The 12,756-nt window shown below is 38.9% G+C and overlaps 1 protein-coding gene across 1 annotated transcript in view; it reads right to left on the bottom strand.

Moving 5' to 3' along the window:
* osbpl10a (oxysterol binding protein-like 10a) overlaps positions 1 to 12,756 on the bottom strand; it is a gene marked incomplete at its 5' end in the record, with an annotated part of 94,794 nt that overhangs the window by 62,225 nt on the left and 19,813 nt on the right. The window contains 2 exons of the mRNA XM_083900264.1: positions 2,872 to 2,951; positions 11,522 to 11,697. Coding sequence (XP_083756390.1) covers positions 2,872 to 2,951; positions 11,522 to 11,697 — 256 coding nt within the window. The remainder of the gene's footprint in view (positions 1 to 2,871; positions 2,952 to 11,521; positions 11,698 to 12,756) is intronic.

Here is a 12,756-nt window from a genome sequence, read left to right on the forward strand (position 1 = left end):
GTGCAGAAGTCACAAAATACGGCGTTTTTTGTTTTCTTTGTGTTGATGATGAGCCAAGTGAACTTGTGAGCTGCGACGTATATTTCCAAATTTCACAAATTCAATCCGATTTTAAACAGTACTTTTTGCTCAGGTGTGTTTATATCAGTTGGTGAAAATGTCATCTGATTGCCTCTAGGTCGCGCTGATTAAAAAGAATGTAAGACACTCTATATTGCACATTCTTATAACCTCTGTATTAGTTAAACATAGTAATGGAAAAAAAAGCACCCTAAATGCTCTGTCTTCTAAAGATTAACAGTAAAAGTTACATACACAAATGCACTGTTTCAATAAATCATTGTATTTTCCTTGTCACAATCATCATTTTTAAATGGCAGTGCAACCAAATCTAAGCCACGCAGAAGTGAAAAAAATTCAGCCTTTCTTTCTTTCACATTTGGAGTCAGATATCATAATAGGAGGTGAATGCATGAATTTGTCCGTCACGGCATCGGTTGCAAATCCGGGACTCTGGTTTCAGTGCTCCTTACTCCTTACCAGCTGAGCTAAGGTGCTACCAATGACAACATGACGTGACTGTGGCTGATTTTCTGTCCCAGTCTGTCTCTGGCCATAAATAATAGATTATAAAACCGAAGCTCCGGGTATACAAAATCTGACCTTGGGCCGTGATTGGCCTGTGGGCCGGACTTGCCTGGTATATAACTATCTATCAATACCTAATCTAGATATTAATCTAGCTTTCATGTTCAAAATGAACACTTAAAATGACACTGCAGCAAGAAAATGGTAATGGATCAGCGACAATATTCAGGGAGGGAGGTCAAGTCAGTGTAATACATTTCTTGCAACAGAAATGTAACATTTTGGATCATTCCTCTCCCTCATGAGTTGTTGCTGATGTTCACGTGGTGCAGTAACAAGCCTCGTTCACCACTGGATCAGACCAACATGAACACACACACACACACACCTTGTAAATCCCCTGAAACTCATGCTAAACCCTGAAAAAAATCACATGATCGAATATAAATCTGTGAAACCGCATGGAAGAAGACTGGTTGGAGGATAAATGTAGTTCACCGCAGTATAATTCTTCTGGAACTAAACCCACAGAGATGTGATGAGAGCACTGAAACATTGACATTTAAGCACAAGCTCATCCACAAACTAAGCAGCAGGAGCTCGAACCACCACGTTTCCTTAAATTATAAGTCTGGAAGAGCTAAAAATATTCCGGAATTAATCAAGCAAATTAAGTTTCACATGACACCTGGAAAATGAGCTCTTCACTTCATGCAAAAGAGCCAGCGTTTGCTGGATCTACAGAATACACTGCATCTTTAACATTTTGTCCCTTATTTTTCATTTAAAAACGCGTCATGACTCAGTTTTTGCGTCTTTAATCTACCACGTTTCTTCTCACGTTTGATTTATTCCTTCATCTCTCCTTCCGAGTGGTTCACCTGGTTAGAAAGTTACAAACACTCACTGACAGTTTTTATTAATGGCAGTCATTTGGATGACATTTATTAATGTCTGCTAATGTGGGTTTGATTTGCTTGGTTTGCGCTCAGTGGAGAAAATGAAAAGGAGACAGGAAATTAAAGAAAACCTCCTCAGAAAAGCACATGAAAGAAAATCATGCAGTGTGTTATTACTGACAGAAAATCCTGTGAGTTGACTCACTACCCTGTGGCTTTCATGTACAAAAAAAAACCACCATCTCTTTTCCATTCATTCATCTTCCCCTAAATCCACGCACTGTTTATGAGCTTCACGATACAATAAGCCCACAAAACTTTTTCCTGTTTAAACTATATTTGTTTTTCCACATTAAAAAATAAGACGCAGACCAGTGTTCCCCAATCTTTCTGCATGGGGACCCACTTTTTAAAGGCTATTGTGACACAAAGAGTTATGAGAAGAGCAAATGTGTATATTATGTAGCAACTAAATTAGAGCCACATCTGTAACTAATATCGTTTTTTATTCTTATTCTTAGTGCTCACATGGCACAGATCAGTGATGCAGGAATAAAACACAACTCCTTATATGGACATCCTGGGGGTGTGTGTTTATCCCTTTAACACCGAGCGTATCGCAGACGACACATTTGTTTTTGTGGGCGGGGCTTACTTTGCATAGGGTTAGGGTAATAGTAAGCTTCTGTTTCACTTTGGCTGGTTTGTCTGCTTAGGCTGCTGCAGAAACCTGGCGGCACAAGATGGCAGCCTCCGTAAAGCAAGGCTCTTGCCTTAAGTATGTATAAAAGACTTTAGTATAAGTCTAAAAAAAACACAACAACTTTCATGTTTAAGTGATTATACACTTATTTAAATATACATTTCTGCCAATAAACCCACACACATAATACATACTGGACCTTTAAAAGCAGAGCAGAAAGAGAGAGCGGGTCAAGACTTTAGGGGCCGACAGAAGAACTGTTAAACTCGTGAATCTCGTGAATGAATAAGTGCACAGTCACACAGAAGGGGGACAACAAGTTCACTACTCATTTTTTTCACTCCACAAGACACAGGACTACACTCTTAGAAATAAGGGTTCCAAAAGGGTCCTTCTCCAAGGGCTGATGTTCTACCTGGAACCATTTGCTTCTGAAAAACCCTTTCCCGAAGAAAAGGTTTTTCAAGGGTTCTTGGTAACACTAATGGTTCCAGTAAGAACCATTTTGATCGAGAGAACCCTTTAAAACCCTTTTCCTGAATAAAGGGTTTTAAAAGGGTTCTCCTATAAGGACATGCCGAAGAACCTTATACGGTTCTACGTAGCACTTTTATTTCTAAGAGTGTAGTTTGGATCAAGTTCATGTTTGCAATAGTTATGTGTTTTTTTGTTTTTCTTTACCTTGGCACTGCTGTCGGAGTGACGTCTGGCACATGCTTGAAGCTGACTGATCCAAAACTGCTGTTCTTTGGCATCAGAGGCTACAAGGACACACAAGAAGAGCACAATAATGAAATTACAAGTTGTAAATAATAAATCCTCATGTGAGTTCACAGTCGGGTTAATATGCAGTTAAAGGTCATCCAACTTTAAGTGTCTCCACTTCCACAGTTTAGTTCCCTCTGTCCTGTGTAAGTGGGAAGTGGAACTATTCTCTGTTCTCTGTACAGATTATCAGTGTTGATTTATGAATTATCTGTATTTTATACATATATATATGTATATATATATATACACAGTATATAAATGTAAAATTAATTTTACAGTTCAAAGTTTCTATTTGGTTAATTTCAACAAATGTACTGTTTTTAACATGACAACAATGTGATGGATAAATTAGACCCTTGACAAATAAGATTTTCTGAATATAAGTATATGATAATAATAATATAAATAACTGTTTTTGCAAAGGACCATTTGAAATCCAATTTGAGAAGCCAAAACTTTCAGAATGAGTCAAGTAAGAATATGATTTAATTGCATTTTAAACCATCTCTATATGTGGTTTAACCCTCAGTGCTCACACGGCACAGCTCTGTGCCACAGGTGCATCCATAAAAAAATTGCCGTTGTAATAATACACAACTCTTTATATGATCATCCTGTGTGTGTGTGTGTGTGTGTGTGTGTGTGTGTGTGTGTGTGTGTGTGTGTGTGTGTGTGTGTGTGTGTGTGTGTGTGTGTGTGTGTGTGTGTGTGTGTGTGTGTGTGTGTGTGGGTGGGTGTTTAGGTCACATATTCACACTTTTATTTTCATATTCCCATTTTTAGAAGTGATGTAAAGTAGTAATAATTTTGCAGTGGTCACAAAAGAGATCGTTTTTATTTTATTTTTGTTCATAAAAACGAAAATTGTGAACAAGTGAACATTGAACTGTGATGCATTTCCAAATTTCACAAATTAAATATGATTTTAAACATTTTTAGTACTTGTTGCTCAGTTGTGTTTATGTAGTTAGTGAAAATGAAAAAATGGCATCAGATTGTACAAGTTGTGCTGAAAAAAGGATGTAAGACATTCTATGTTGCACATTCTTATAGCCTCTGTATATACTGTATGTATTAACATAAATTAAACAAGCAGGCAAAATGCTCAGTGTTCTAAGGGTTAAAACAGCTTTGGAAAGTTTCTTTGCAGACTTCCAAAACCAAGGATGAAATCTGGATACGTGTAACACATCTGATGTTTTTTTTCATCAGGACGACCTGCATGATGTCAATAACCTCGTGTGCGGCCACATGATTATTCAACTCATCAACAGTGGAACCGTTTTGACCCTGCTGCCCTCTTGATGATGTCCTCAGGCGCTGCTATCAAATCTAACCCTCTTCATTATCTCCTCCATGCTAAATTTAACATTCGGTCTTCAACAAACACCAGCAAATCATTTTTGACCACTTTGCAGGCGGCACTTTGATACTCTCTGCCTCGTCCTCCTGGCACAGAAGTCTGCTGTCGGAGCACAAACACACACACACACACACACACACAGCTGAGGCCCAGACGAACACAGTGAGCCGCAGCTCTAACATTTGAAGGAGATACAGACTGTCTGCTTGTGCTGACCCGCTCCGGGTCAGATGGGAAAATAAAACCCTTCAGATCGCATTTCTCTGACTAATTATTAGAGAAGATAGTCTGATAACATTTAGGTCAACTGCAAGTTAAGCACCAACATCAAAACAGAGCGAGATTAGTCTGAAAGATTGCAACTGATTGCACAAGATTTTACAAAAAATACCGTGTTTCAAACCTCTTTTCAAGTATTTTCCACTAAGCTGCATTATTATAAACAGAAATCTTTAAACCTCAGCAGTCAAGTCAAGTCATCTTTATTTCAAGAGCCCATTTAAAAACAACCAAGGTTTGACCAAAGTGCTTTACAGATTTATAGGCACAGCAACATAGAAGGTTTAAAAAAGTAAAACAGTGACATAATAGAAAAGTAAAATGGTTAAAAACTACATAGAAGTGTACATAAATCTTTAAAATGATCAAGTTAGGGGTGATCTGATACAAGACTCAAAAAAAGCAAAGTTAAGATTGTCACACCTGCTTCACTGAGCTCACAATGTAAACATTTACGTATACTGACTTACAGTAAGTGTGTTTTCAACTTCCATTTTGTGTTGCTTGGTTTTTTATTATAAGTTTTAATTTAATCTTAAAGTTTGCTACATTTACACAAGGTTAAAAAAACATACTCATTAAAAGAAGCAGCGACGAGCAATGGTGGATCAGTGGTGGAACGAGTCGTCTCTCAACCGGAAGGTTGTGTGTGTCAATTCCTGGCTCGTGTACATGACTCGGACAACCGCATGTTGCTCTTGAGCAACCGTGTGAACGGCAAAAGTGTAAATCAATACACATTATTTACCATGTTGGGAGCAACAATTGATTTTTCTGGCTCTTGACCTTTGATCCTTTGGCTTCTGTCCTGCTGTGGCAAAAACATCGATACAGTAACACTTACTCTGCTCACATCTGCCCATACGTTCAAACCACATGTCAAATTGCACAATGGATCTTACTGAACGACATTGGGAGCTTCGGCACGCTGTCCATGATCTGATTCTCAAGTGCAGTTATTAGTGTCACTGCCTCAGTTTGCATAATCACAGGGGTCAAATTTAATTAGTTACTGAGAGTGTGGGACCATTCTTCCATATATATGTCGTCAGATTCACCATCATCTGTCCCAGTGCTGTAATTACTATAAGTGGAATGAGATGATGATTGTGGTGCCTGGGAATAAAGGTTTTTTCTCGCTCACGCTCTCACTGCAGATTCTCATTTGGTCGTCTCTGGGATACACGGAGTACAGGGGACAGTTGTTGCTGCATTTAAAATGGACAAACACACCAGCTGCTCATTATTTTTTGAACCGACAAAAACAGACGGAATACTGAAAGCACAATCAGACAACACAATTTGGACTAATGCACAACACAGGCAACCTTATGAATTGTCTCAATAAGTGATAAATGATGAAGAATTAACTGAAAGTGAATCTTTCTGCTATCTAAACTCACAAAATAAAAGGGGCATTTTATATTATTCTAAAATTAAATAATCAAAAACTCCACCTCCTCTGTTCTTAAATAAAACCGTCTCCCTCTGAGAAATACTAAAGTACCACTGAGAGGAAATCAGGCAGCATGAATTCATTGTTGGTCTGTCTCTGGTTTCCAGTCCAAATCCAATGCTTTCATCAAAATAGACCAAACCGGAAGCACCTTCACCTCCAAGTCTCTTTCAGCTTTAATTTGCCTTAATCAGAATCATATTCTCCCTAAATGAGAAGAGCATGTGCCGCGTCTGTATTTTACATATGCATCACTACACAAACAGGTGCATATTAGTAGAGCCAAGCTCTCTACGGTGAGGCTGCTCTGCTCCTCACAGACAACTCATCATCTTTAATCACAGCCAGGTGCTTGCACATCACACACACACAGAGAGAGAGAGAGAGAAATATCACATTAGATGCTCGCTCACTCTCAGGGTAGGAGGTCGCTGCCCGAGTCAGTCGTTTAACGTGGATGACGACAAGAAGCAGAAAACTGTGAAGGGTGTCACTGCATTTGGTACAAATGTTCGTGTGAATAATATCACCAGAAAGGTAAAAAAAGAAAAGAATTCTTGAATTCTGCACTTTTTCACAGGAGTCACTACATTTAAGCTCCATTATCCCTCACTCCACTCATCTTCCACCACTTTATCCTCCACATGAGGGTCGCGGGGGTCGCTGGTGCCAATCTCAGCTGAGCCCTGGGCAGGTCGCCAGTCCATCACAGGGCAAACAACCATTCGCTCTCACAATGTCCAATAAAGGATGCATGCAAAAAGGACCCTTGTGACCACCGGGTCGCGAACAAGGTCACAAGCAGCTCTTTCTACAATAAACATATAGGTTCATTATACAATCAAGCTCTGAATATTCTCCATAAAAAAGCCAAATTCGCTGGCATATGCAAAATTAATTTTCAAATGTATCAGTAATTTAGCATCAGTGCCACCCTGTGGTGAAGAAGGAGTCTCTTTATTCTTGTTATGATCAGGTTTTCCCCCCTAGGCCTGGTCGTAAAAAACAATCACAACTTTTCTTCTGGTGCACAAAAAAACACGAGTGCATCTTCGTCTTAATCAGCTCTGTTGAAAACAATTTGACCCTTTGATTGGTCGTTATGATAATCCGCTTAATCTGAGCATTGAGACTTGATTAAATTCCCTCTGCACTTCACCTTTGCTCACAGTCTGCCTGTGTTCAATCATGAAAAACTCCCTTCATGTTCTTCTGCATTAACTGAGCACAGTGTGCTTCTTGGGGTTAAACCCAGAAAAAAAAGCCTCCAGGTTATTTTAAAGCTCCTCACATTTTTTAATACTTTTACTTACTGGTGTTTTGTTATTTGCTGGTGTTTGGGGGTATGCAGTGCATTTGCCCCTGTCGGCCACCGTCCCTTTAAGGTACTTCATACAAGACTATCAACCATCAGTAGTGAGGAAAAATACCAAATGTTTATTGACTATTAACTAACTAACAACACTCACAGAAGCTGGCTGCTCAAAATCAGGCGAATGACTGGATAACTTGTAAATGTTTAATTAGTGACACAGAGCATAGTTTGAATGTCATGTGAAAGAATTCAAGAAGTCATCTGATGAGGAGCAAATGATTTGAAAACAAAGACATTTACTGTGGAAAAGTTGTATTCGTAAGTCTGTTAGTACAGATAAAGTATGACAAAATAATGTGTAACGGTAAACTCAACTTCTTTAGGGTGACAAACCCGGTAGTGCAAACAGGAAATGATATCTTGTTACAAATTATGAAACAAAATAAAATGAGAAGTTTGTGGAAAAAAGCATCAAAAATTGAAGGAAAAAAAGTGTTGAAATTGATTAACTAGGTTGACAAAATCCATTCACAAGAAGCTAATCGAGTCATCAGTGGTGTAACCAATATCTTCATTTGACCCTGGACAGACTGTAGCTTTAAACTGGAACATATAAAATGATTTTCTTAGAAAGAGACATCACTGCTGCTCCAAGAAAGTGGGATTATATCTACTTCCATGTTTTTCAGGGAATAAAAGCTGCTGTGTCCAGCCAAGTTTGAAAAATGTAGCCATGGGATATTTATCATCATCAACTCCTAGTGGCAAAAATCACAACCATCTCTATAGTTGCAGTGTGTTCCTGCATAAATGTGACTTTCTTTATTGGATTCCCTGTCTCTAACTTTCAATAAAAAGAGAATTTTAAAGAAGTATTAATGGCATAAACGTGCTCCAACTGTAATTTGGGAGTTTGAGGAAGCTGTAAAGGTGAAATAAACACGTCTGCACCTTCTCCTCGCTGTAATCTCTGCACCACAGACGCAGGATCTTACACCTACACCGGCTCACCTTCAAGTCACTTGTTCAAAACCCTTCTTGTGAAAAGGCACCAACCTGAGAATAAAGGTGGCATTTAAAAGCTCGACTGTAAGATGATACGCAGCTAATAAGCTACGCCTGAGAAACTCAACCTTATAAGTTCAACTCCGGAAAGTGGGCTTTTCAGGTGTTCCCATGGTAACCAGGCCTTAGTGTAACAGCTAATATTAATCACAGGCTTTGGCCGCATCAAAACAAAAAAAATCACTTCTACTTCCATGATTTTCTTGATAGTTCTTGAATCTCATGAGATGAAAAACACCTCTGAAACTCAACTTCTCCTTTTCTGTGAGATCATTGTTTCCTCTTCGCTTGGAACAGATGAGGAATATAGGCCAAGTTATTCTGATATCCTCCCCCTCGAGAACGTGAGGGGACATTCCAGCAGCTTGTGTGGAGCAACAGTGAAAAGGAGTCTCTTTTGCATCAGTGGATAAAAGTCACAGAAAGCACAGGCCTCTTTTATCGCACACTGATGTTTCTCTTCTGTGGAGCTTTAATGATTCCTCGGATAATAAACAATTCAGAAATAATCAAAGCATGGAGATTAAAACTGTGTGGAACACTGCCATAACATAACCTAACCTCAGGTTGTTTTTTTTTAGCATGTGCAGTAACTTTTCTAAGGAGCACCCGAAGTGACATGAGAAAAAAAAAAAATGACGAAAAAAAAAGTTTCAAACTCGAGATCTCGAATTTCCAAAAAATGTTGAAAAAAAATAAATGAATAAATAAAAAAATTTTGGGAATTTTTTTTTTTTTTCATCATTTCTTGGAAACTCGAGATCTCGGATTTCTTTTGACTGCCAGCCGCTCAAACATTTTCATTTGCACCATGCTCAGGGCTTCTTTGGTTCAGCACTGTGGACAGTGGTGAGAGTGTTAAAGGTCACATAGAGTGGTCCTGTTGCACATATATGTTTTGGACGTCTACTTACATATATTAACTTGTTTTTATGGTCAAAAACCTCCTAGTTGCTGTAAACGAGCAGATAGAAATCCTCTTTTCTGACACTGTTCGCCAGGCGCGATCTTTCAGACAAACTCTCGCACCCAGAAGACAGACTGTGTTGTGATTGGCTAGTACATATCAGCACACCCGCTCTCAGAAGCGCAGCTCCCCCCTCTGGAATGGTGGATGCACTGCTACTCATTATCAAAACATTGTTTTAACAATGTTTAAAAAAAGCTTCTTCACGACTTCCCCACCTCAGTCCCTTTTATGACTTTGACCTGGAGTCAGACCCAGAGTCAGAAGACACTGTCGCTCGTGAAACACCTCCACAACGGACGTTATTCTTCTTCTGCGGTTCAATGTAAGCAACCGGATGTGCCCGGACTAGTGCCCGGAGCAGGAGGATCTGCTGTTCAGGAGAACCAGTGTTTACATAAACATAACGGGATTTTCAGAGATCTCGCTGAGCCAGATTACAATAAAACACAGCGTTCTCAGAAATGGCTGAACTGTTTGTTTTGAACCTTCAGGGCTTCATAAACAAGGTAATGACGCAGATACACACTAAAAAAAACTGCATTAATAGGAACTTCCGGTCGAGTTCCGCTTTAAACAGTTTAACAGGACACTTGTTACAACTTTACTATCGTGTGTATCTGTTTGTGTGTTTACAGATACGTGTGTTGCAATAATCCCACAAATGTAATACATGTTCAACAAACGTAATAGCCACTGCCTACTACAAACGAAACACGCTTTCAACTTTCAATATTGTAATTTTGTGATAACGCAATGAGTAACGGTCGTTGTGGTTTTTGTTTGTTTGCCTATACACACACTAATACTGACCTCGGCTGTAAATACAGCTGCTTGCTCTCCGCTCCGCTATTACAACGGAGGACCCCCGCACGCACACACGACAATTTAGGTGGGAAAAAAATCTAATTGTGATTTTATATTGCAATTTAACTTGTGATATGACTTTTTTGTTTTAGGTCAAGTAACCACAAGATGGAGCATTACTGCACAAGATACCATCACAACAATAATAATAATAATGCATTGTATTTGGTGCCGCCTTTCAAGACACTCAAGGTCGACTCCTAATGCAGGGGTCTAAACCAGAAGCTCTCGAGCCACATGTAGCTATTTGGCCCCTCTACAAAGGCTCCTTGTAGCTTTGTATTAAAAAAGGTTTATTTTCATTTTATTTGCATTTTCTTCTTTCAAAGTGAACACCTCTTATTTAGAGATCAAGGTGATAAATAAAAGTGTTCTAATACTGTATTTTGTGCATCACATCCAATGTCTGTGTCAAATGTGATATTGAAAACCAACCCAAACCTGCACAAAACTTGTGTTTGAAATAATGGGAAGCTAATCTGGAGTCCTGTCCATCTTTGGGTCCACATACTTATGCTAGATTTGATTCGATTTTTTTTCTCCACACATCTCGCTCCATCTTCACCTAATGTCAAACCAAAATAGATCAGTACAGTTTATCGAGCTAAGGCCATAGTCAGACTAAGACAGGCACCTGGACAACTTGCCGAGTCTGAGTTTACATGCGGACGAGGAGGAAAACATTTATTTATTGACCGTATGCATCTGACTCCGCCACCATATGATTTCCAGCAAAAGTACTGCAGTTACTGTAATATGTCGTCTCCTTCTACTTCTATGTCAAAGACTGAGGAGAAAATGATGGTGCATATGCAGAACGCCAAGTCCAACTATAGTCCCACTAAGGGTAAACAAAAATGCAGGGGTAATTGGACTTTCAAACATGTTTACATGAAATTAAGAAAACCAAATTAATCTCAGTGAAAATAATAATAATAATGATTAAAAAAAAAAAACAGACTCTTGATACTGAACATAATCTTTTCAGCCACTGATCATATTTAAAATATGGATTATAGAAGCTTTAAAACACCTAAACATTATTTCAGAAGTGTCTCATGACCAGCTGACCAACGCAGAGAAAAACATTTGAATTCATAACATCCCTGCCCTCCGTCATAAAACACACACACACACACACACACACACACACACACACACACACACACACACACACACACACACACACCCTCCGCTCAGTGTTTGTACTTTGCCATATACGGGCAGCGTGAGGACAGCATGAGGTCATACCTCTGAGTTTGTACAGCTCTCCATTGACGGCGTTTACGATGAACATGTGCGGCGCCTCGTCGCTCGGGGTTACAGAGGCACCGATGAGGGGCAGGGACCCGCGGGGCTTCTGGCTTTTCCCCTGCTCGTTGACAAAGTACTGCAGCTGTCCCAACTCTGGGTCCAACACAAAGTACCTGCACGGAAGAGACACAAAGAGACAGAGACGTTAAGAAAGTAATGACCCAGGGAGAAAGACAAAGGAATTATAAGCAGCAACAGTAATGTTATCATCGTTTTGTTTTATGCTCTCATTATCTTGTTTACGGCTGGAACTTTCTTTTTTTTAAATTTCCCTTTTACGCACAGCTTTCACGATCTGGGAGGCGGAGGAAAAAACCTGGGAGGAGAACTACGACTGAGAGTGTGATGAGTCCAATGGGAGCTGCCATAAAGACAAAGCTTTCAATTTTTTTTACCTGTCATCCACCGAGGGCTGCAGGACATTGTTTACCACGAGTCTGTTCACACAGAATACTCCTCTGTGCTCGAGCTGAGCAAGAATCTGCCATTACAGGAGAGTGCTGTTTTTAATCATCAAAACAAGCTTCTTAAATGTTTTCTGGTTTCTTTGCTCCATATAACAAAGAAATCATTAAATCTAAATCATTTTGGTTTGTGGACAAAACAGACATTTGAGAACATCATGTTGAGCATTAACGCCGATCAATTTCTTCAACACCTGATTAACCAAACACCAATTAATCGATAGATAGATAGATAGATAGATAGATAGATAGATAGATAGATAGATAGATAGATAGATAGATAGATAGATAGATAGATAGATAGATAGATAGATAGATAGATAGATAGATAGATAGATAGATAGATAGATAGATAGATGTGGTAATATTACACAACTCCTTATATGGACGCCTTCTGGATGTGTGTTTATAGATCACATATACATGCTTTAAAATATTGAAGGTTTTTTTCATTTTCTTATGTGTTGTTGAGTTAAATTATGATTTATTTTATATCACAATTTTAGCAGTGATATAAGGCAGCAATAATTGTCTTCATTTGTAAGTTTGTCTTCATTAAAACAAGCAAAAGTGAACTTTGACTGCGCATTTCCAAATTTCACAAATTCAAATCTGATTTTTAAACATTTTGAGTACTTTTTGCTCAGGTGTGTTTATATAGTTGGTGAAAATCATCAGATTGCCTGTAGGCTGTACTGAAAAAAACCC

This window comes from Microchirus variegatus, assembly GCF_963457635.1.
Source record: "Microchirus variegatus genome assembly, chromosome: 13".
Lineage (NCBI taxonomy): Eukaryota > Metazoa > Chordata > Actinopteri > Pleuronectiformes > Soleidae > Microchirus > Microchirus variegatus.